The 25,128-nt window shown below is 51.5% G+C and overlaps 1 protein-coding gene across 2 annotated transcripts in view; it reads left to right on the top strand.

Annotated features, from left to right (window-relative positions):
- Positions 1-25,128, top strand: part of ARID1A (AT-rich interaction domain 1A) — a 54,001-nt gene that overhangs the window by 8,877 nt on the left and 19,996 nt on the right. For both annotated transcript variants that reach the window (XM_054648509.2, XM_054648508.2), the window contains exons 2-4: positions 12,685-12,897; positions 13,555-14,022; positions 14,868-14,981. In XM_054648509.2, coding sequence (XP_054504484.2) covers positions 12,685-12,897; positions 13,555-14,022; positions 14,868-14,981 — 795 coding nt within the window. The remainder of the gene's footprint in view (positions 1-12,684; positions 12,898-13,554; positions 14,023-14,867; positions 14,982-25,128) is intronic.

The raw sequence follows: 25,128 nt of genomic DNA, 5'->3' as shown, positions 1-25,128 counted from the left end.
AAACCCTGGGCCCAGCCCCAGCTGCACGTCCAGGCTCTGCTGGGGCAGGAGCTCAGCGTGGCCAGGACAGGGACACGGGACAGGGAGGGAGCTGCTCTGGAAGTGGCCACGCTGCTTTGGGTTCCAGCCCTGAGCTGGATCATTCTGCTGAGGAGAACTTGCAGTGTGGGCTTGGCTGCCTGGCAGATCTCGCTGTGGGTCCTTGCCTGCGCTGTCTGTTTGGTGATGGTGTTCTAGAGGCCTGGAGGTGAATTGCTGAATTGATTCTCCTCCTCCAGAGCAGGACCGGCCACCCCTGAGCACAGACAGCAGAGCTGACCCCGTGTCCCAGTGCTGTGCTGCTCATTGGGCATTAGGGAAAGTACTCCAGCTCAAATCATGTTAATTGAGAGTCTCGTGTCCTGTCTCTCCAGGTGTGGAGAGCAGGGGCAGAAGTGCACACACAGTAACCTGCTCTTAAACCTGTGGCTTTGTGCCTGTTTCCTTGAGAGAAACTCTCTGGCTGTGTTGCAGAATGCCTCCCTTTGCTTCCAGGTTACTGTGGGAATTCTCCTGGAGGGTTGGACTGTCCTGCTTTGCCACCTGAACTCTGCCAGGGTCCCGGGCTCGCTGTGGGATCCTTCCTTGAGGCCTGTTTGCAGTTTCGTACTTCATATCCAAGGGTGGATTTAAAGTCCAAATGACTGTAGGACTATGCACCCTGTGCGGTTTAGGAGGAGAGTCTGGTACTCATTAACTCTGTAAATAATTAAACCAGTGCCAGGCTAGAGGTGATCTCCCTCAGCCCTGCTCCATGTGAAAGGCTTTCAACAAGAGTTCTTCCCTCTGTGCAGGAGATCCAGTGAAACAGTGGAAGTGCTGGAATTAGTTAAAACTTGATTTTCTTTTCTCTTTAAATTATCTTTGACTTTGGGGTTTGCATGGCTGATCAAGGAAAAGACTTCCCATTCAAGGCCAGTTTACTGAGTGTGATCACGTGTTCCAGAAACTGCCTTTATGTGCTGTGGCTGCACGTGTTGGCTCTGCTCTGGGGAGCCCTGCCCCTCGGACTGCGTGGGTGGGGGGCTATTTTTTATTATAAAAAACCCCAAACTCATTTACTTACTATTCTGTGGGGCACTTGTGGTGACTGCAGTGCTTTGGATCCCCTGGGAAGGTGCTGGGGCAGCTGCTGTATACAGACAAGTTGAACATTATTTATTTTTTAAAATATATGGGTTTTTAAAAATATTTTTTTAAATACATATTATTTTTTTTAAATATAGTTGGACAGTGTTTTGAGAGGAGACGTTTAAGTATCAAAGTGTGTCAGGGTCTTTCAGGTTATTATGGCAGACCAGTTAGGCTTGAAGGAGGAGTTTTCCATGTTTTGGAAGCCTTTCCCTGGCTCTGCACCCTGCAGGTGGCAGAGGGGTGCTCTAAACCAAGCTCAGAATCCATGGATTCTGAATTTCTGGATCAGAATTTCTGTCTGGGCATGGGGTTATTACACCTGGAACAGTTTTCACAAGACCACAGCTGGGGAGGGACCTCTGGAGCTGTCCCAGCCCTGCCCAGGCAGGGTCACCTGGAGCAGGGACACGGCCAGGTGGGTTTGGGATGTCCCCACGAGGGAGACTCCAGCCCTCCCTGGGCAGCTGTTCCAGGGCTCTGCCACCCTTTCCACTCCATGGAGAGAAGTTCTTCCTCACCTTGAGGTGGAACGTGTGTTTTATGTGTGTTTTATTTTATGGCCGTGGCTCTTTGTCCTGTTACTGTCACCACCGAGCACAGTCTGGCACCATCCTCTTGAGAATTTTCTCTGGTTTAAGGAAAAATCACCTTGATGGAAGTGTGATATCTAGCAGCCTGTGGGCAGAACGTGGCTCCCTGGAACAGGGCACAGTGCTGGGGAAGGGTCTTGCAGGAGGGAGTGAGAGTGTTGGCATCAAACCCACCCTGACTCAGGTCATGCGCTGCAGAAGCAAAAAGCCTGAGTGGCTGCTGTACAGGAGACACAGACCAACCCTACCCCAAGTTATCCTGTCTGCCTGGACTTGAAGGATGTTTCTGAGCCCCTTCCCTGTCCTTCCTGCTTGGTTCACGGGCCACGGTGGCGTTGCAAAAGCTGCTTTCCACGTTAATTGTGATTGATTACCTTGCAATCTGGGACAAGATTTCCTTTGAAAAGCTATATGCTGATTTGGTGTCAGGAATTAAAATCAGATGAAGTGATTAGTGTTGTATGAAACATCCCAGAGCAATCGAGTGCTCCTTGGTTTTCAGCTGTGTTCTGGCCCTTAACCCTTCCCTGCCCTCTCCTTGGAGCGAGGTGCTAAACCTGCAGCCCCTGCTCAGGTGAATAACTCAGCCAGGGTGCTGGGAACCCTGGATTAGTGCTGGGGAGCCAGGAGTAGTGTTGGCAACCCTGGAGTAGAGTTGCTGAGCCCCAGAGCAGGGATTTCCTGGCTCTAGTGAGGACTCTGAAGGGCAGGAACTGAGGAGAGCTTTGTGTCTGATCACTCTGTAAATGGCAATAAACTGTTCAGAGGTGTCACTGCTGTCAAGGTACAGTCATGGCTCATCTTCCTTTCCTCTCCTCATACGAGTTGCCTTACAGTTTCTTGTTATACCTGTTCTTGGAACCAGTGGAGACTTTGCAGCGTTGGCTGTTCCTCCTGCCCCCATGGCATTGGCACGGTTGGGAATTCTTGTATCCTCTCCCCAGCTGCCAGCACACGCTCCTCTTAACTCGCTAAGCAGCTCCCCACCTTGTTCATTCTGCCTGGAAAGAGATCTGGATTTTTCTGGATGGAAATGAAATAAAAGCCCAGGGACAGAAGTGAGCGTGGGGCAACAGAGCCAGGCTTCAAAAATTACTGTGAGCAAGGCCTGGTGGGCTTTAAAAAAATAATAAAAATAAAAATTAGTATTTTTAAGTAACAAGGACCTTGTGTCACTCAGGATGTGTCTGTAGTGAACCTGAATCACAGCAGCCTTGGCTTGGTGAAGGCTCCAGGAGTGCCTTCCCTGCTGTCTGGAGCTGCCTTGGCTGCAGCTCCAAGTTTCTTGCCCACGTAGACTTTGCATCTCCCCCAGCCTCCTCTCCCCCAGCAGCCCTGCTTAGCTGGATGCAAATAGCTCCTTTGGGTGTAAATACTGGAGATTGGTTGTGGCTTTGCTGTAAAGTTACAGAGCCCATCCTCAGTAAATGCAGATGGTAACTTGTCATTACTGCAATTTTAAATATTTTTGGTTCCGTGGAACCGAAGTGGAGGCTTGAAGGTTGAATTTTAAGGCTAAAATAAGAGAAGGCTCAATAAAATCCACAAAAATAGCACCCGGATTTGCCAGTTGCTGCAATGACAAGGGAAATAACGTAACTTTTCTGTTTCCTATTAGCAAAACAAAGCCTTGCTACCTTGTTTCGGGTTGGATACTGAACGGGGCAGGGTCAGGAGTGATGGGAGGGGGTTTGGGATTTACTGGGTCACTTCCCAAGGAGGGAGCAGCGGGGCTGTGGCGCAGTGTGTGGTGACAGCTCCTGTAGCCCAGGGGTGTCTGAGGGGCTCTTGGGGTAATCAGTGATGCTTGTCTGGCCGGGCTAGGGCTGTGAGAGCAGCCTGGCCCCCATTACCCCATCCCAGGGCCGGGGTGGTCTCCACTGTGGAGCTGCGAGAGCGTGTGGAGCACAGGGGGTTGTGTTGGCACAAACTGGGATTGCCTGTCTTCCACAGATCCATCCCCAGCCTCAGACTTCTTGGGTGACTTTGATCTGCCATAATGCACTTTTGAATGAGTTCAGCCACTCTGCAGGAGCAGGGGAGAGGCTGAGCCTTGGCTTGGAGCAGCTGCAGGCCTCGACACGCAGCTCCTGTGGAAGCTGTGGATAAGATGGAGCTCTGGGATGAGGCACCTCCAGGAGCTGCAGCTCTCCAAGGATCGGGGTGGCTGTGTCCTCCTCCCTCGAGGTGCTGTGTGTGGTAGGAGAGGTGGGGCTGTGGGGACCTGGGCTTGTTCGGAGCCCTGAGCCGGTCCCAGAGGCTCCCCAGGAATGCCCATCCCGGCGTGGGAAGGGGTCATGGGAGTCTGCCTGTCCAGTTCAGTCTGTTCAGCCGCTGTTTATTCTGGTGTAAAATGAGATGAATTTGCAAAGCGATGAGATATTCAAATACAGATGGAGCTTTCAGGCACACAAGTGGGTAGAAACCTGTGCTGCTGCATTTTACAGATGAAGATTTATCAGGAAAGTGTTCTTAGAAAGGGACCCAGGAGGCTGTGCTGGAGGTGTCTTATCAACTCCAAAGCATGCACCAGCACCCTCAGATTTCTGTGCAGAAAAGGCTTTTAATGAATTGATAAAACTACCTTTATTCTAGAAAGCAAACTGCAGTGAGCCCTTGCGTTGGTTCTTCCTTCAGACCTCCGGTTTTGGGAAACATCCCTGGTGTTCAGTAGCAAAAGACATCTGCCCATGAGATCAGCAGGGCTTGTTTTCAAGGAAGCAGGGGTTACAGGGAATTAGCTGGATGACTGAAGTCTGCCACAGGTTGCAGTGTCTGAATGTATTTATGGGGCATCTGGAGCCCTTTCAGGTTTTCAGCGCTGTTTGGAGCGAATATTTTGGGACTCCCTCGCTGGTGATGGGGAGCAGCTGCTCTCGCGCTCCTTGGAGTGAGATCACTGAAGCAGTGGTGACACCGAGTGTAATTCTGCTCTTCCAGCCTAGCCCTTCCTCCTCCTGCCTGTTTTCTGGCTGGCTCTTGGCCCGGTCCCACTGCTGTGGTACAACAGGAGCTCCTTCCAGCCGGGCTGGAGCGGCAGCGCTGCAAGGAGACGTTCGAGAGCCTTTTTGTTGACTTGCCTCCAGTTCATTAGAGCAGAAGTAGGAGGTTGGCTAAACTTAAAGCCTGATTTAATATTCAGGAAGGAAGTTTCTTTCCATCTTAAAAGCAGCAGCACCTCATTACAAGGATCACATGTTCCTTGGGATCATCTCCCATGGAGCTCAGGCGCAGTTTTCTTTACATCTTGGTGTTGCTTGGAGTTTTGGGTGGAGTCAGCAGTGGCATTGGGGGATCCTGGAGCGAGTTGCTTGAATAATGTGCTTGTTAAGTGAATTGAAGCCGGACAGTGAGGGATAGATAGCTTGTTACTTAGTTCTCTGGATAGAAGGAAATTGTATTTTAAATGCAAGGTGAAACTTTAAATTGTGTGGGGATCACACAGTCTGAATAACAAACTGCATCATCTGACCCCAGCTGCCTGGGAAATGCCTGAAGTTTTCACTGGTCATCAGCTATTGCACAGTAATCATAATCTTTTGTTAATTTTGACTGCCTTTAAATCAGGAAATGGTGTTTGTCAGAATGACCTGCCATGGTGTAAGTAGTTGAGGTGGAGGGACAGGGAATGAGTCCTTGGTTGCTGTTAATTCTCAGGTGATGGGGGATCCCTTGTGCTGCTCCCATGGGGATGTGCTCTGAGCCTGCAGACAGGAGAGGTGTCCATGAGGAACCATCGTGGTGCTTGTGGCAGACTTGGCACCTTTCCAACCTTTTTGATAAAATAAAATAAAAAACAAAATAAAATGAAAAATAACACAACTCTGCTGGTACTTGGGCATGGACACTGTGCTGCTGTTGGGTTGTTCCCAGTGAGGCTTTGAGGGGTGACTCTCATTTCACTTCCCACCACATCACCTTCTGCTGATTGACTTCTTTCAGGAATGAGATGTTCCATAATGATACATCCTGTAATCAAAACTCTGGTCAGTTTTAATCAATTAGAAGAATCTTAGTAAGAGCTGTGCTTTGGAAAGTCCTCTGAGATGTGTGGACTGGGCTCTTGCTGAGAAACGTTAATGGGTAATTACTGGATTGTGTTTAGCAGGGAGATACAGGTCACAGGATGGCTGCTGGGAGAAACTCACTCATCTTCCTTGCACTGGTGCAACTCAGGATCTGGATTTACAGCAGATCTCCCCAAAGAAAGTGGAGTAATAAATGATCAAGGAGGGGTTAAACATTGAGCAGGGCAGATTTGAGGTTTGCAAGGGCTCCAGATAGAAGCAGGTGGCTGAAGTAATGCAGCAAGAGTCCTGTTCTCCTCCTGTGTTGATGTCGTGAGCTTCTTCTGAGGTCGGGGTGTTAGCAGAGGTTTAGAGGAATAGAAAGTGTCTGGGGTCAAACTCTGACCTACTGGGAAAAGTCAGAAGAAAAACCAGGCTCTTTCTGGTAGCAGAACTGAAACTGTGGAGCACAGGTCATTTGTTTTGACAGCCAAACTTTCATCTGCATTGGCCATTGACACTGAGATGATGATACATCACCTCCTGGTTGTGTGTCCAAGTCCAAGTTAGATTCTGGGATTTGTGGGGGCGAGGGAGGAGTTTTATTTTTCTGTAGCTTATGTGAAAATGTATTTCTCCTGCACGTTTCCAAGGGATGAGCATTTGTAACCCTGTACTGTACTCCAGAAGTCAGGTTTTGGCACTCCAGGCTTATGGGTGTGAGTCTGAGCATCCCAAGTGCTTCCTGAAGGGAGTGGGGTTCCCAAAGGGACGGGGCTGTGCTGGGGGAAGGCAAGGAGAGTCCCTCTGGGAGCTGAGCAGCGCCAGCACAGGCTTGGTGTCTGCCCTGTGTGTGCTGAGGGACTGAAGGAAGTTGGTGGATTTCTCAAGTTTAAAAAGGGAGGGGAAAAGCAAAAAGGGAACCGTGCATTTCTGTGATGATATTCTCGGAGAAACAGGCTCCTTGTTGAAACTGTCCCAGTGAGGTGGTGGCTACACCTCCTGGAGTGTTTATTACCATGGGTTTTCTAGGTGTTTTCTTTTGGGGGCATCTTCACGTCCTGCTGGAGGATCTTTATTTTAACTTCAGCTTCCCCTGAGCCTCTTCTGTCCCCCCTTAAAAGCACACCTCCATGGGAAGAGAGGCATTGGAGCATGACCTGGGCTATAAAAGGCAGCGAGTTCAGGCCGGGGTGTTGACCTCAGCACAGCCAGTTGCACCTTAAATAGAGCAGATGAAAGAGTTCCCCACTGCAAGGTGAGCCGTGTTTGCTCCTGAATGAGGGCGGTTGTTGGTTTGTGATCGTTCCTCCGGTTGTGGAGGAGTTGGAGTCGCCTTTGGGGGGGATTTTGGAAGGCACAGATGGGTGTGAGACTGTCTGATGTGCAAACACGAGTGTGCAGCTCAAGCTGGGGTTTGCTGGAGCCCCCTGTGTTGCCCCTTGGGTGCTGTTGTGTCCCTGTCCCCATTGGTCCTGTTTTGGTGATGCTGTGGATCAGCCGTGGTTGTGCTGTCGCAGGAGAGGAGCTGCTGCTCTCAGCTGTGGAATCACCACAGCCTGCCTGGTTTTGGTGGATGCCCAGGGCTTGGTGCCAGCTCTGGGCAATGCCTCCCTGTTGTTCATGAGCCCTGTGCTTTGTGAGAGCTGGCACCGTCACACGGGAAATGGGGTTTGTGTTGCTCAGGCCTTGGTGCTGCAGCAGTGGAACTCTCACAGTGCCCTTGGAACATGGAAAAGGGCAGGGGTTGGGGGGTTTAGGACAAGAGTTTAGAGGTGGGAGGCCGAATCCCTCATCCCTGTTCTTCAAGACCCACCTGCTTCCGTGCAGTGAGGTGCCCTGGGAGGTGAGCGCTTTGTCCCTGAGCCTGGGGATGTGTTACCCATCGCTGGTGCTGCTCAGCATCATCTCAGCTCCCGTGACCCCTCTCTGGCCAAGCTGGGAGCAGCTGGCACCTCCCTGTGGGCTCTGCAGGCTCCTCTTTGTACCGGTGCTGAGCAGCCAGACAATGGCTGGTGCTGCCGGGGTCCTCCCCATCTGTTCCTGGCCCTTTCTGGGATTCCCGGCGCGGGTCCAAGGCCTCGCAGGCAGCGCTTGGTGGCCGGGGATTCCGAGCTCAACCTTCCTGGCAGCAGTGGCGTGGCTTTGCTTTTATGCAGATTAGCCATGTGCTTCTCACTTGAAGGCGTTGCACAGGAAAAGACGTTTCCTGTGTTTGGTTCTGGGTGGGCGGCTCCGGCTTGGGGCTGAGCTGGGCTTGGGAGAGGGATTACGGAGAGCGGCCCCCCCGTCCCCTCCACCTCCAGCTACGTCACCACAACACAACCACACGCGCTCATACTGTTGGTGTCATTCATTCAGTGCCAAGATTGCTTTAAAAAATTCCCTTGGCCCCAGTTCAAACAGGAGTACAGCTGGGATGTGTTAGATTTTAGGCAGTCTGCCCTCAATTTGAGATGAGTTATAAATAGCAGTGCCGACTTCCTTAACTACCACTCTCCGAGGTAAAATGCAGGTTAATGACTGTGGGAATCAATTAGGGCTTCTCTCGGTTAAACAGCCAGGAATGCTTTTTATTATTTTTTTATCACAAATAACGGACAACAAAGCTGGTCAGGAAAAGATTTCAAAGCCAAGGTGGGAGCTGAGGGCTTTTCTCTTTTTTTTTCAGCCTTCTTATTTTTTTGAGGGGGTCAGGGGGGCAGCTGAAGAAACCAGTTGTGGCCAACACCCATGTTTGCCAACAATTGAACGACGCTGATTTGAAACTGGAGAGTTCAGTAAATCACTCTCCTTCTTTTTCTTCCTCTGGCCCAATAAAATACAAATATGTAATAAGGTAATGGGGAAAGTCAGAATTCCATTTTTCTGTACAGCTGTGGAGAGTTTGGCTCTTGCTTCTGAAGTGGGATTTACCTCTTCCCTTTACTCACTTTCCTGACAGGACCAATAGCATGTCCTCTCCAATTTACCCAAGCTATTCATTCAAGAGGCCAAATTTCTCTCCCACCGGACAAAATCTGAAAGGAATTGTTCATGGAATCCTCTTGTCTGCCTCAAGTTTTTTTTGTTTCTTAGGGAAAACGCCGGTGTTGTTTGGAAGAAGAGCTGGTTTCACTGCACTGCCTCATTATAGGGGCCTGACACCCTTCACATCACACAGAGTGATTTGAAGAGCTTTTGAACTCGACAATTTCAAACTCACTCTGGGCTTGCTGTTACAAACTCTTAGTCTAGAAATATCTTAAATTACCCCAAAAGCTCTGCAGTTTCTCTGCAGCACTGGCTTCTGGTCACTCTCTTTACTCACCAAACCACACAGCTTTGTTTTTGGGAGTTTGACTGGTGGCAGGACAATGTTTTGTGAGTTTTGGTACTTGCTGGTGTTGCACAACAGCGGAGATAGTGGGATTGAGGGAGAATAGAAGCAATTTCTATGAATGCAGGGAGGTGTAAGCAGGGGGTCTGGACTTCAGTGATCAAGGAGCAACACTTTCTCTCAATTATGTCTCTCCGTGGCAGGGCCTTTGCTTTTGAAGTGTAATCACAGTAATCTACTCCTGTGGTTTCCTATTGAAAGGATTCCCCATGTATCAGCCCAGAGAAGAATTTCCAGCCTTTTGCAGTCAGGGTTTGGCATTTCCCTATTTACCCTGCCCATCTCTGTGACAGGGCTGTGCAGCCTCTGCTGCTCCCAGCACCCACACAGACTTTGGATCAATCCCTGCATTCCAGCTTGGTCCTTTTCCTGAGGCACATAGAGTTAAACTCCCCAAAAGGGTTTTGGGGCAGCAGCTTCCTGATTGCTGACTCTTGGAGCCAGAGCAGCAATTCCAGGTCCAGTTAAAGCCCCATGTGTGGGATATTCTGAATTAATGGCATATTTTGAAGGAAGAAATAACACATGGCAGCATCTGAGATGTACAGGGCAACCCTGGGGAGCACGAATTAGCCTTGCTATGAGTCAGGAGCGTGTGTATGAAATAGTTCCTTCATTAGGGATTAATTGGCATTTACATTCCTCCTGGTGATAGAATTTTACCCACAAGGCTGCAATCTAGATGCTCTTGGTGTTGTGTTTGTTTTTAGCCCCCTCTCTGTGCTAGGGCCTGCTGGAAGGGTGGCAGCTTGAGGCACGTCGTGTCCTCCTACGCTGAGCAGCCAAGGTGACGACTTGGTCACATCCTGGAAAGATGTTTGGGGTTTGTGTTTTGGGTTTTTTCTTTTCTTTCTCTCTCTTTTTTTTTTTTTTTTTAATGGCTGCATAAACAGTTGCAAATGTTTCTTGGAAGTTTTTTAGTAGTTGTCATGCTTCCTGTAGGAGTCATGGAAAAGTGAATCTTCACCTTGTTGTCTCCTCCCTGAAGAGATGGTTGGTCTTGTGGGTGACCACAGACAAGACAATCAGTGCAGGGGTGGCAGCATGTGGTGTGAGTGTATTTAGGAAAAACAAAAGTTAAAAAAAACCCAAAAAAGAATGTATTTGAGAAGCTGCCCTTGGTAGAGGGCTGCAAAGGTGAGTTACAACCAGGAGGAAGCACGTAGCAAATGGAAAAGATGTTGAAATATTTAGTCAGTAACCCCGGAGTTGCACTTTGTCAGGTGAAGGAAGGATGTGAGTGCTTGGGGGTGGTGAGAGCAGGCTGAAGTCAAAAGCCAGGGGCTAGGAAAGCTCCTGGTGGCCCCGTTTTTACATACCAAAGGAGATAATGTGGGCAGGGAGAAGATGTCAGTAATGCCAGGGGATACCCACAAGGCAAGACTTGGGAAGCACCAGGGACAATTGCTGAGAAGATGTAAACACAATTTGCATCTTTTAAGGTGTATGGGAGCTCCACATGGGTGCTCCATTCAGGACTGAGGCCCTGCAGCTCTGAGGGCTCCACCAGAACCTTCAAAGATCTCTTTTTTCCTGCCCCCATGAATGGAAGCTCCTTTTCCCAGCTGGCACAGACCCTGTGTGGGTGCCTGGCATTCCCAGGGCAGGGACCTGGGGCTGCCTTGGGGGCTGCAGCCTCTGCCCTTGTCACTCCCCAGCAGCAGCAGCATCTGTGAGAGCTTGGACATGAAACACAGAATAAGAATTGTTCAGGACTGGTTTGGTGTCAGTATGGATGGGAATGGGAACAGCCAGCACAGCTGAGCGTGGGAGGGCATCCAAAATCTGCCTCTGCAGGGAGAGTCGCTGCAGGGCCCTGCACTGGCTGGGGGCAGCTGCCACGGGGTGGCCAAGGCTGTGCTCATGGAGGGCTTGGCTTTCCCGGGCCTGCCAGAGCTCCAGGAGCAGCGGGGACACGCTCCCAGGCCCAGGATGCCACTCTGGGGTGCCCTGTGCAGGGCTGGGTTGGGTCCTTTGGGTCCCTTGCAGCTTGGCAGAGTCCGTGGGTGCCCTGAGCTGGGGCAGCACAGAGCCCTGGCTTTGCTCTCCATCCCTTTGTGCCATACTGACACCAATTGCTCTGAGGGCCCGGTTCCTGTGGAGCCAGCAGCCTGTGCCTTTCCCAGCAGTGGGGCTTTTCCTGCTATTGCCCCTCAGTGCCAGCCCCTGGTGCCCCAGCAGAGCCCCACGAGCCGCCCGTGGTGTCCCTGTCCCCGCTGCTGGCTTGGGGCTGAGCCTCCCTGGCAGCCACCCTGCACTGACAGCTGGGCACACAAATGTGTGCTGGGGCTGCAAGCTGTGCTGGCTGCTGGGCAAGGCTTCTCTCCAGTGCAGCAGCTGCAAGGGGGGATTCTGCAAACACCAGCGCAGTCCTGCTCTGGTCTCCAGCGCTCTGTGGTGTTTCCAGCCTGAGCTGTGTGTGATGCTGGCTTGTGCAGACCTGTAGGGCCACTCCTCAAGCACCTGAGCTCAGCCAGAGAGGGTGGATCTGTACAAACACCACCCCGGGGCTGGTGGCAGGAAGGGATGGTGTAATAGAGTCCATTGTCATGGTGATCTGTGGAAAACATCTAATTGGGATTAGTTAGGTCACCAGGAGCTCAGGGAAGGATTCCCATTCAGTCCAAGGAACGGGGGTTAAGGACTGTGCTGGGATTCATTTAGAGGTCACCATGCCAGAGCAGCTTTTGTTTTAGTGGGGGAATAACTGCCAAGGTGAAAAAGCCCTGTTTTGAGGTCTATAGTGTTGAGGTTTATAGTGTTTTCAGGAAATCCAATTGACTATTCCTAAATCTTGGCTCCGGGCAGGGGTAGGACAGATGAAGTCCAAGGAAAGTTGCATTTCTTCACTCATTGTCTCTGCTTTAAAGCTCAGGGACCTGACTTTCGAGGCTGACAAAGTTTTTTATATGGATCTGTATAAATTTGATTTAGAAACTCTTTATTCTCCAAAAGGCAGCAGACACAAAGCACATGTAAAAAAAAATATTCAAAAATGAAACTGCGGTCTTGAGGACTGTGGATGTCAGCAGCACTGCCCAGTGTTACTACATCAATGTGCATTAATTGAAATGCATAAGTGTAAATTAACAGCCTGTAGTGTTTTGGGAGACCTTGTTATACGTGAAAGAAGCAGTGTTTCTTGTGAATATTAAAATTTTCAGCCTAAATTTAACTTGTTGTGGAATATCTGGACATTAAACTACTACCTACAATGGGGAAAAGCCACTTCCACTGATAATTGATTTTTCTTGATGATCCTTCCCCCCTTGTTCCCTGTCTTGCCACGGGAGAGATGTCAGCATTAAATGACTTCTCACTGGGTTTGTTCTTGGTGGAGTGGTGGGTTTGGGAGGGCAGCAGGAATCCTGCTGTAATTCCAGGTGTAACTTTGGGCTTTCGCCCCTGGGAAGAGGCAGAGCTTGTCCTTGGCGCCGAATTGCTGAATTTCTGTGGGGTTTCTGGGGAGTTGTGATGTTTGAATGAAGGGTTCCTGTGTCTGGATGTGTCTGACGTGTCCTGCGTTGCCTTGCAGCCGGCGAGCCCGATGGATCAGATGGGGAAGATGAGGCCTCAGCCCTACGGAGGGAACAACCCCTACACGCAGCAGGCGGGGCCGCAGGCGGGGCCGCAGCAGGGCCACGGCTACCCCGGGCAGCCCTACGGGCCCCAGGGCCCCCAGAGATACCCCATGGCCATGCAGAGCAGGACGCAGAGCGCCATGGGCAGCATCTCCTATGCACAGCAGGTACGGCTCCCGCAGCTGGCGCACACAGCTGGGCAGCCAGGGACACACAGCCAGCCTGGGCTGCTTGGGGAAAATGGCATTTCTCCAGGCTGGGTTCTGTGCCACGCCTGCATCCAGGTGGGACCCATAGCCTGGGGAATCCTTGTCTGAGAGAGGCGGTGGCAGAGCAGTGAATCCAGCAAGGGAAAAATAAATAGCAGGGGAGGGAGATCTTCTTTCTGCTGTGCTGTGTTAGAGACACAGCTGTTCTTTGCACAAGAAATGACTCCAGGTCAGTTTTGGCTCATTACATGATCCAAGTGGCGCCTGCTGGACTGTTTGCAGGATTCAAAAGGCAATTTTTTATTTTTATTTTTTTAATGTTTGGAGCAAGCAGTCTTTCCTTTCAATGTTACTTTTGTTGAAGGATGGTCAGATAGGGATCCCTAAAAACTTAGCTATGATGAGTGTTAGAACTTGGTTACTGCCAAGAATAATGTCACACGTGAGTGTGTGACACGAGTGTGTGACACGAGTTCTGCTGTTTTCTGGGAAGTATCTAGGTAGTGGCAATCCCAGTGCATTTACTGCTCTGAATTTCTGCTTCTGGAGCAGAATCTGTGTGTGTTTGTGTGAAACACCCTTGTGACTGGTTCACCTCCCTCTCTCCCCGTGCAGATGCCTCCGTACGGGCAGCAGGGCCCCAGCGCGTACGGGCAGCAGAGCCAGAGCCCCTACTACAACCAGCAGAGCCCTCACCCGCAGCAGCAGCAGCAGCAGCAGGCTCCCTACTCGCAGCAGCAGCAGCAGCAGCCTGCTCACTCGCAGCCCTCGTACCAGCAGCAGCAGCAGCAGCAGCAGCCGCAGGCGCAGCCCCCGGCCCCGGCCCAGCCCGCGTACTCGCAGCCGCCGGCGCAGCCGCCCCATCAGCAGCCCCCCAGCCCGTACCCGCAGCAGGCGGCCCCGCAGCACCCCCAGGGCCAGCCCCCCTACTCCCAGCAGCAGTCCCAGTCGCCGTACCAGCAGCAGCAGGCGCAGCAGCCCGCGGCCCCCGCGGCGCTGGCCCAGCCCTCCTCGTCGTACCCGCCGGCGCAGCCGCCGCAGCAGCCCTCGGCCTACGGCCAGCAACGCTTCCCCCCGCCTCAGGTAGGCTCTGCTCCTGCTCTGCTCCTGCTCCAGGGCACTCTGTGTGGGGCAAAGACCCTGCTCTGTGCGTTGGAACTGGTTAGCTACACACAGAGAACTGGTTAGCTACACACAGAGAACTGGGTGGCACAACATGGGCAAAGCTCCTGTTCTGTGTTAGAACTGGGTAGCTACACACAGAGAACTGGTTAGTTACACACAGAGAGCTGGGTGGTACAACATGGGCAAAGCTCTTGTTCTGTGTGTTAGAGCTGGTTGGTTACAGAGAACTGGGTGGTACAACATGGGCAAAGCTCCTGTTCTGTGTTAGAACTGGTTAGTTACACACAGAGAACTGGTTAGTTACGCACAGAGAATTGGGTGGCACCACATGGGCAAACCTGGTGGCTTCTCTTGTGGCTCACAGAGGTGGTAACCAGCAAAAGCAAAACTCGGCTTTGGGGAGGAGAAACAAAGCTTGGGACCTTTCAGCAAACACTGCAATGCATCCAGAGTAGCCTTTGGGAAGTGGAAGGGTTTGATTGACTTGCCTTGTTTGTACCTGGAGTGAGGGTGAAGGTGAGGAAGCAGAGGGGGAGATCCAGGACAGCCTGTGGCAGAGTCTGTGATGAGGGAAAGCTGGGAATGGCTATTCTGTCATTGCCTGTACCTGTGCTCCCAGCTCTGAGCACTGTCTGTGTGTGCTGGCTTTCAGTTCTGGCTCTCACCTCCTCCTGTTCTGGGCAAATGTCACCAAGGGGACATAAATCTGCCACAGTGTGAGAATATCCCAGAGTGACTCCAGCAGAGGCTTTATTGTATTCCCATTTGTGACTTTTTTGTGTGTGTGTTGCTTGCTGTTTCAGGAGTTATCTCAAGACTCGTTTGGGTCCCAGGCATCCTCTGCTCCCTCAATGGCTTCCAGTAAAGGGCAAGAAGAGATGAACTTGAATCTTCAGTCCAGACCTTCCAGCCTGCCGGTGAGTGGGGCCTGGCCCGAGGGCAATCAGCAGCACAGCAGGAAAATGAGCACTGGTCCTGCTCCACGTGGAAATGGGAACCATGGAGGCTGCCTGTGCTCTTTACGAAGTCATTAGCTTCTGGCTTCCCACTGGAGGTTGAATGTAATTTACAAAAGTAATGGATTTGAGAGGGAAGTTTAACCCTGAGTGCTCTGGTCTGCAGGTGCTGCCTAAAGCAGTTCATTCTGTGAGTTCTCTGTGTGCAAAGTCTGAGGTACCTGACTGCTGCCAGACTAGGCCCTGACCTCCAGGAAAATCCTCATTTCTACCTGATTTTCCTGTTCCTTGCCCACTGTAGCACTGGTGGCTGGCACTGGAGCATCAGTGGATTCTCTGGTCCAGTCTGACTGAACAGTTGGTGGAAAAGACAAATTCATTGGTATCTGGAGTGAGAAAGATCAGTCCCATGTAGCTCCTTCCTTGGCAGATGGTGAATTGTATTTTCTTTGGCATCCTAAATCTGACTGTGCAGTGACCAGTTGGGGATGATGTTAGTGCCCAGTGTTCCAGCAGGTTTTGGGCCAGAGCAGATTAATTTTGTGTTAAAACATCAAGAAAACAGAGAAGGGTTGAAAGTTTAGGTTAGCTTGCACAAGTTGGTCTGTGCCTCTGGCTTGGAAGAAAAGTTTGGAGCTGCTGAGTTCCAATTTTGCTGCTAACTTTTGTTCTAACCAGTAGGAAGTGAGTGAGGTTTTATTTTTTTCTTTAGCCACTGGCTAAGTCAGTGCTGGGAGCTTCAGCTGGATTGGCCAGAGGAGGAGTGAGCTGTGTGTAGAACTGAGTTATTTTTGCTCCCAGCAATGAGAACAGCTTTATTACCAGCCCCTTGAAATAATGCCTTCAGATTGTGGGTACAAATTGTCACCCAAAATATAAAGTGATTCTAGTTCTGACCACCTAATGGGAGTAGTTGTGGGTTGTTGCTTTTTCTTCCCTTTTTTTTTTTTTTTTTCTTTTTTTCCTTTTGGACCCTGATTACAAAGATTTAATTTGTTCTGAGGCCTGGGGGGAAAAAAAGAATCTTTTTAAATAGCATGTTTCTTTCCACTCTGCCTCTCCACAAGTTCTTCCATGTGACCCATCTTCTGGTGAGGAGCTCAGGAGAAGTGAAGCCACTGAAGTAATTGAAGAAATTGCTGTAGCTCAGAACGGTGGGAAGTCCTTTCAGAGGCACTGCTGATGGAGCCTTCCTGGATCCTACTGATCCCTCTGGCTTGGATTATAGGAATTAGGAGCCAGGCTTTGCAGAAGTGGCTCCTTCTCAGCACCGAGTGGGAGTTTGTGTTATACCTTGTGGTTAAATATATTTGGCCCTTTTCAAGTTGTCCCTTCTCCTGAGTAGTCCAAGAAAAGAAATCCATCCCAGCTGCAAGATGGAGGAACCTAGAAACAAGGGAATATCAGGTTTTCCTGGCTTTACCACCAAATAATTTGCATTTAAGAAATCAAGCAGTTTTTAGCTTACCCAACCCTGGTGTATTTTTGGCCTTTCTCTTCCTTAGTAGGCAAAAAATTTAAAAAGGAGACTCACTTGTTCATCTTTCATAATTCCTTGTTGTCTCTTTGGGATCCTGTAGGACAAGAACAGCAGCAGCTGAGAAGGGCGTCAGACAGGGGTGCTGTGGGGTGTTGAAAGGCATCTCTGGGAGGCTGGCACCCAAATCCTTCCTTCAGTTTGCACAGATCCATCTCCTGCACAGAGTTTGGCCTGGGGATGCTCAGGAGCACAAGATCTCCATGGAAGGGCACTATCAATTTCTTTTTATCTTCCTGGTATTGCTCAGTCTGTCTAGTTGAGAAAGTTTTATCCTGCTCAGGAGGATTCCCAGATCCCTGTTTTGCCATTATGGATGACTTAGAGGAGCAGAGTTTGTTTGTGGGCTTTTAATTTCATTACAGAGTCCTGAGCCCTTTCCCAGGCCTGGTGGGTGCTGTGGAAAAGCTCACTGGGTATCCTGGAACTGGGGCAAATCATGCCATGCATCATCTTTAATTAAACAGGGATCAGCCCCAGCAGGAAAAGGAGGTTCTGCTTTTTGGGTTCTTGGGAAGTGTTGAATTTATGTGCCCAGTGTCTTCACAAGTCCTTGGCCTTTGCACGTGGATGTTGTGCACCAGTGTTCCTGTTGGGATTCTGAGTGATAAAGGGAATGTTGCTTTGGCTGGGGCATCACCCTTCAGGAGGTGCTGTTCTCCTGGCAGGGACATTGTCGGGTTGTTCAGCTCCTGTGCTGCTCTGGGATCTGCCTGAGGAATGTCCTGTGGATCCTTCTGGGTGGGGATGATCCTTCAGGATGCCTTCCCAGTCTGATGTTGTGTCATTAACTAAACTTTCTCCCTGGTGCCTCGTAAAGAGCCCTACCTACCTCTGTGTGAGTGTCCTGGCTGCTCTCCCTTCCTGGGGCAGGCAAGCTGAGGAGTTTCTCTGTAAAATTCACTCCTTCCCCAGGGAGTCTCCATCAGGATTGCAGCCAAACTAAACTTAGATTGCAATTGCACAGGAGAAGTGGAGTATTTTGTGTCTGGGTGTAATAGAGGAATAGTGATCCTTGGGATAGATCTGTTTCTCCCAGGAGATCCCCTAGTTTCTTCTCCTTAGCAAAAAAATTCTTCCTGGAGAGTTGTATCCAGTTTATTCAGTGCTGGCTTCAACTTTTGAGTCTTGGATTTTGAGGCTGAAGGAGTCACACATTTCCAGGTAAAAACTTCCTTTGTGTAGCCATGGAAGCAGCTCTGGGGGCAGCAGATTGGGTGCTGGGACATCCATTTGGGTTTGGATTGCAGATCAGCTCTGCTGCAGAGCTCTTTGGAGTTTTGGGTTTGTTGGGAGGGATTTTCTCTCATTATGGAACAAGGGACAGGTTTTACCTTGCCCCACTCTGTCTCATGGGCTGCCCTGGAGGAGTTCCTGATGTCTTTGGGAAGGATGTGGGGCATGAGGCAGGAGTTCCACCAGCCTGTTCATCCCTTCCCAGACACAGAAGTTGGCATCTCTGGTGTTTGAGCTCCCGGGTTGGCCCCAAAAGCCATTAATGAACCAGGAGGACAGAGTCTGGCAGGGTTTTGGAGGTCCTGACACAGCAAGGTTATGTTGAATTTTTGTGGCAGCAAACTGGGCAGTTGGGGCAAAAATTTTGGAATTCCTACCCCAGCATGTTCTTAGTTTGGTCAGTGTAGTGGTGAGCCTGGGGGAGAAGTCTCCTCCCTGTCCTGGACAGTTTATTTTCATCTTATTGTAGAGTGGGAATAGTTTTAACCTCAGTATTTTGCTATTTTGCACTATTGGGAAACCATTTTGTTTATTTAGTGATGTTTCACTCTGGTTCATCTGTGAATTTTGATCTGAAAAGTCTCCTATCAATGGCAGAAAGGATTTTAACCAACTGAAAATATTCCTGATCCGAGGTTAATTTCTGGGTGTGGGTTCTGGCCTTGGGTCTTTGCAGTGTGGATTGAAGGAAATTAGGTTTTGTTGGGTGGGGAGAGGAGTGAGGCTGCAGAGCTTTGGCAGAAGAATCTTGTCAGGGAATGTCCCCAGCAGTTGTGGGGTGGTTTTGGTTTGGTTATCGCTCCCTCGGCCGAGCGGTCGCTGAGCTGGGGCACTGGAGGCTCTCAGGAAGCACAGCTTGGGTGCTCCATTCTTTCCACTGGGCATTTCAGCTGCTCTGGGAGTGCTTGAAGTGGAATAAAGTTGAGCTCTGTCAGCTGCGTCCCCTGACCTGGAAATAATCCATGCAACAGGCTGAAATGCAGCAAAAACCTGTCAGAGCTGCCATGGAGGGAGGCAGGCTTCCTTAAAACTTCAGTTTAAAATGAATCATTTTGTCAACTTTTTCGGGGGGCAGGGAGACAAAACCTTTTATAGTTGAATCTGCTGGTCACTTCAAACCCTTTTTTTTTTCCCCTCTGCTTTTTTTCCCTTTCCATATGGGACTTCCTGCTTCTGTTTGGTTTGTGTTTGGCCTTTTGAGCTCCTCTTATTGCTTGCCTTAGGAGAGGGATTAGCAGTGTGTGCATTTCAAAGCAGGGCAGCACAGTGGATATGCAGATAAAGGCACCAGCACCCCAGGCTTCCCCAGGAGCACCTGAAGCTCTGGCAGTGCAGATCCCTCCCTGCCTTCAGTTTCTGCCATCTGCAGGCTTTTATCCCAAGCTGTGCTGATAGTGGAAGGTAAAAATGTATTTTTTCTTGTTCAGTGCTCCTCTGCCCAAGGTTTTCTTGTTGTGTGACTGTGCCCAGCATTTCTGCACGGTTCCTTGAGAAGGCTGTGCCTTTTCCCCCCAAGTTTTTATGTTTTGTTAAGTGTGCAGAGCATCTCCAGAGCCACCCCGACCTTCAGCTGCTCGGTGACACCTTTCACACTCAGCCCTGCCCCAGGGCAGCTTTGCTGTGTGTCCGTGGGGCAGTTCTCTGTCCTGCCACCCCTTCCTGGGGGTCTGAGGGGAGCTGGTCCCCCCGTGCCAGGGGATCTGCCCAGCCTGGGGCTGCTCCCCATCCCAGGGGAGCGCTGCAGGAGCTGTGCTGCGCGCTGTGCTCGGTGCCGGGCTCGTTTCCTGTTTCTATTCTGGTCAGAGCAGCTCAGCTCAGCTTCCTGCCTGCGCCTCGCTGCATTCCCCACAGCCCAGCCCTTCCCTCAGCTCACCCTGCTCCGGCCTCACATGGGCAGCAGGGCTGGGAGCCCCCAGGGCAGCCAGGGGTGAGAGCTCAGTGCTGGGCAGGAGGGTCTGCAGGGTGGGCAGCCCTGGCCGGGGTCCTGCTGTGCTCTGTGCTCTGCTGCTCACGTCCCTGTGTGCCAGGGCCCTGAGCCCCCTCCCATGGCAGGGTCAGTCCCTTCTCTCCCAGCAGCTCGGGCTGCAGGCCAGGCAAGTCAGGCTTTCACTTCCTCTCTGCTGCTGCCTGGGCTCACTGCACACCCTTTGAAAGGTGCAGAAGCCTTTGTGAGTCTGATGTTGGACGTTTGATGCTCACCCTCTTCCCTTTCCATGCAAAGAGCCCTGCCAGGGGGGAGCCCACCGTGCTGGGAGGGAGGGGCTGTGCTGGTGGCACCTTCCTCTGGAGGATGTTCAACCCTGGGGTGCTTCAAACACCACCACACCTGAGCTCTCGCTGCAGTTCCCCTCTTGCTGTGCTTCTGACACGCTGGATTGACTTGTCTTGGAGATCATAAACACCACGGGGAAAACACTTCCCACATGGTGCCCACGTGTGGGGACATGGCAGGGGCCCAAGGCTTGGGATGCTCCCATGGGCTGGGATGGGTCACACCAGGATCCCAGTCAGCCCTGGTAACTGGAGGGGTTGTATGATTGGTTTTTATTGCAGTTTTGAATCTGGAAAGAAGAAGCATCTATTAAGGGAAAGGAAAAAACCAAGGTTTAATTTCCTGAAACGACAAGAAGTGACATCTCCAGGCATGGACTGTTCTGGCACCTGACCCTGAGGGCAGCCTGGCCTGGGCCAGGTTTCCATGGATATGGTGCCTCTTCCTGTGCCTGCCCACTGCTCGGAGCCAGGAGCAGTTCCCTGATTCTCTCCAAACTGTCTCAGCCTCCCCATCCCATGCAGAGCAGCACCCAGCCTGGGGGGCACTGCAGACAGCTCCGGATGGAAATGGTTGCTCTGGGGATGCCCCAGTGCCAAGGGGCCAAACCCTTCCCACAGGTACCAGGGAGTTTGGGAAGGAGCTGCAGCCTCCAGCTGTCTCTGAGAATCAGTCCAGGATCACAGACTGGGTTGGGTTGGGAAGGACCCTAAAGATCATCCTGTTCCAACCCCCTGCCACAGGCAGGGACAACTTCCAGGGAAGAACCACTGGATTCACCGCACTTGCAGATGCCTGAGACCTTAGAAATCTTGTTCTGTCCTAAAATCTTCCTCCTGCATTTTTAGAAATTGATTCTGTCACTGTTAATTGTTTCAGAGGCTGATGAGAATACTAAAAGCTGATTTATCTTAAAGTCCAAAGTATTGCTTGAGCAGGGGCCTTTTAAATTTTGTAATAATTTCAGCCTCTTGCCTTTGCTGCTCCCTTTGCCCGCCGTGGCTGGGGAGGTTGGCATGGTGGCACAGTCACATGCTGGCATGACTAAATGCTTTGGAGTCCCAGTGTGTGGAACATGAGCCTGGAAAGCGCCTTCCAGAGAAGCTGGGGAATGGGAACATCCTCGTGTCTGGCAGTGCAAGGGGAGCTTCCTGCCTCCTCCTGATCCTGGGTTTTCTGGGAACTGGGCAATGGGAATATCCTCGTGCCTGGCAGTGCAAGGGGAGTTTCCTGCCTCCTCCTGATTATTCTGGGTTTTCTAGGAGCTGGGGCTCATCTTCAGACTTGGATGAGGAAAATGCTGTGGAAGGAAAACAAAAGCTCTGTGAATAAGCAGGTCTGTCAGCTGAGGCCTGCACTCATCTCCCTCCTGCACCTCCCTTCCCACCGATGGCTTGGAGAGTCCTGCATGCCCACACCTGCCAGGAATCAGGGACAGCATCCCCTGGTGCTGCTGCCATGTTGCTTCTCCCTGTGCCCAGATCCTCCTGCCTCTTTCCTGCAGCTTGTTTTGGGTCAGGGTTGCTGTGGGAGCTGGAGGTGTCACCCTTTTGTGCTGGATGGACAGGACAGCTTCTGGGACAGCTGAAGTGACGCCACCCTGGCCGGGAAAATTCAGCATTTTCGTGCTGCTTTGGATGTTTGATGTTGTACCAACCTTTGTGTAAAGCTGGGAGTCCTTTTTATCAGCTGAGCAGCCTCCAAAGGGTTAAGTGGGAGCTCCTCTGTGGGGTTTTGCTGTTGCATCTCCCAGGGTCCTGTGGAAGAGCCCAGCACTTCCTGGGTGGGAATGCTGCCCTTCCACACGGCGCCTTCTCCCTCCAGCGACATCTTGTTCTGTGGATGAATCATGGTGCTCCTTCTCCACTTTGTGCTGCAACCACAGCTCTGAATCTCTGCTCTCCAAAGACGGAGAAGATGAGATTTGCTCGTCTGCTCCATGCTCGGAGGGGGAGGAAAACCCCCTTGCCCTCCCTTTTTTTTTTTTTTTAATTTATTTTATTTTATTTTATTTTATTTGGAGGGGAAAGAGAAGGAGGGGTGGCACGGGGAAGGAGCAGGAGATGTGATTAAAGCTCCTGCCGAGGAGATCTGTGGGAGTGGAGTATCGACCTCTGAAAAATCAATGGCTGCTGCGGTAGCTGTTCCGCAAGGCTCCGGCGCAGGAATGTGGCACGGCCAGCAGCCCTTCCTTCCCCTGTCCTCCTGCCTGCTCCATCCCCAGCCTGCTCCCTGCCAGCCCACCACCCTCACCTACATCTACGGAGCTGGATTAGAGCAGCAGCTTATTTTTGCAATCAGAGTAAAATTTCTCGTGTGGCACCGAGCCCCTCCTCCTGCCAGCCTCCCTTCCCTGCAGTGCAGCTCGAGCCAGCAGCTTCTCCCAGTTTGTCTGAAGCCAGCCTGGAAGAATGAGCTTTTCAGCTTCTTTTTTGAGCAAGGAAACTGCACGAATCTCTCTGGCATGTTCCAGTCCCCATCTTAGGTTTGTAATTGCCAGTGCTGCTGCCTGAGAGGAGCTGGAGCTCCTTGGAAGGGAAGGGAATATGGATTCTGTAGCAGAGCCTTGCTGAAGCCTTGCTGCTGTTTGTTTTAGTGGGCAGGTGTTTTCCCCTTGAAGTAGTAAAGTCTAGCACTTCCTTCCTCTCTCTGAGGACTGTGGGGAGGAGTGAGTGGCACGTGAGGACTCCCAGGTCCTTGTGGCACACTCAGTTTGGTACCAAACTTGATGTTTTTTTCTTTTGCTGAACTCAATTCTTGTTGCTCTCATGTCATCCCTGCTCAGATCAGAGGTGGAGCTTCCAGGGCCATATCCAAGGGGCCAATCCCAGTGATTTCATTGCAAATAAATCCCTTTGTTCCTTCTGACTGCTGGTCTTGTCCCATTTTGAAGGAGGACATCCCCTTTGTGTCATGTCCAGCCCATGCCCACACCAGGAAGGGTCCTGAAGGGTGCTTTTGGTGCTGGGAAGATGGACTTGTGTTCCTCTCCACAGTGACTGGTGGTAGAAGAGCAGAGTGAGGGGAATGCTGGCCATCCCTGGCACAAGCTGTGTGGGCATGGGATAGGACAAGACTTGGAAAATCTCTGTTCTGACTTTTGATTTGTCAGCTCTGGATACACTAGATGAGAGATCTCTCTGGATAAAAAGCATCAGCTGGGTCTCCAGTGGAGCTGAACTTGTTCCCAAGCTCCAGCTCCTGGTTTCTGCTGGGGGGCCCACCTGGAAGAGGCACAGCAGGAAAGCACTGGGGCTGCAGGGCCTCTCCAGAGCCTCCTGTCACATGTGGGAAAACCTCAGGTTCCTTTGTGGGGGTGCTGTGAGCGGAGCATGGGGAAGTCTCCAGGAGAAAGTGTTCTGTGGAGCATGAGAGGCAGGATTTGTCTGTGCTGCCAAAGGAGGAACGAGTCTATCCATGTCCCCAAAATAGCAGGGAGATCCTGCCAGTCAGCTGTGTGATTGTTGTGATAGAGAGGATTGAGGTATTTTGGGTGTGGAAATAAAGGGGAAGGAAAGGACAGGCTTGTGATTTTTAAATGTTGGTAGTTCTTGAGTAAGTGGAAAAGCAACTGCACAGAAAAAGAGCTTGTAATAGAAAGTGAGTATTTCAATCAGAAGGAAGGAAGAGGCTTTTTCCCTTTCAGAAAGAACTGGGGAATAAATTTAGCCATTGTTCTCTGGTCTTGCTTGTGAGCATCTTATGGAAACAACTGGCCTTACAGAATTTATGAACTGCAGCACATGCCCATCTCAGACCATAATTTCCTTGGGTGCTGTCTGGTGATCTGATCGTGTGTGAGATCATTCCCTGTTCCCCCACACTTCCCACGTGGAAGGGCCGAGGCTGGGATGGGCAGGGGAGGCTGCAGTCCCTGCTCAGGAATTCCTTTTGCTTTCTGGTCAGTCTTCCTGCTCTTCCAGATCAGTGGGATGGGCCGGAGCAGAGCCTCGAGTCTCTCTGCTCCTCTGGGACTTGGTTACCTTGATCTTAAGCATTTCTGGCTGTTTCATCTCTTTGTTTGTTTAACAAACGAGCTGTATCAGATAGAGGGGTGCTGGTTCCTGCTGCCAGATAAAAGAGTCCCGGCTGTTTCCAGCACAAACCCTCGGCCCCTTGTGCTGCCACGCCGGGACTCGCAGGGGTTTCTGTGCAGGGTTTGCTGTGCTGGTCCCTGCCATGGGCTGCAGGAGGGTTTGCTGTCCTGGTCCCTGCCATGGGCTGCAGGCAGGGTTTGCTGTGCTGGTCCCTGCCATGGGCTGCAGGCAGGGTTTGCTGTGCTGGTTCCTGCCATGGGCTGCAGGCAGGGTTTGCCGTGCTGGTCCCTGCCATGGGCTGCAGGCAGGGTTTGCTGTGCTGGTCCCTGCCGTGGGCTGCAGGCCGTGCCTGGCTGCAGGCAGGGTTTCTGTGCTGGTTCCTGCCATGGGCTGCAGGCAGGGTTTCTGTGCTGGTTCCTGCCATGGGCTGCAGGCAGGGTTTCTGTGCTGGTCCCTGCCGTGGGCTGCAGGCCGTGTGGGGCTGCAGGCAGGGTTTGCTGTGCTGGTTCCTGCCGTGGGCTGCAGGCAGGGTTTGCTGTGCTGGTCCCTGCCGTGGGCTGCAGGCAGGGTTTGCTGTGCTGGTCCCTGCCGTGGGCTGCAGGCAGGGTTTCTGTGCTGGTTCCTGCTCACCAGCAGCGCTGACAGCCCCGCGCTGGCACCGGCCCGGCTCGGGCATCCTCTCTCTCACAGCTGGAACCGCTCCCTCCCCGGGTCCCCATGGGCTTCCGCTATCAGGTCACATCCCAAAATAACACTGGGCAGTATTTCAAGTGAAGAAACTCAGGCTTTGGGGCTGCAGCCAGCCTGGAGTGTGAGATTCTGTGTGAAATAGTTGGAATCCCTCCAGCGTTTTTGATCTGCATGGCAGATGAGCAATAAAATGCATAAAAAACACATTGGAAACACGTGAGGAAATTCTCCAGACCCTGACGTTTCCTTGAGTTGGCAGAGCTGCTGCTGCCGAGCCTCACCTCCTGTCTGGGCTCCCTGGCTGTGCTGTGGGAGAGGGGAGAGCCCTTCTCCTGC

The sequence above is a fragment of the Agelaius phoeniceus genome, chromosome 22 (genome assembly GCF_051311805.1).
Source record: "Agelaius phoeniceus isolate bAgePho1 chromosome 22, bAgePho1.hap1, whole genome shotgun sequence".
Lineage (NCBI taxonomy): Eukaryota > Metazoa > Chordata > Aves > Passeriformes > Icteridae > Agelaius > Agelaius phoeniceus.
The sequence above is the reverse complement of the archived record's forward strand: the minus strand, read 5'-3'. Positions and strand labels throughout refer to the sequence as shown.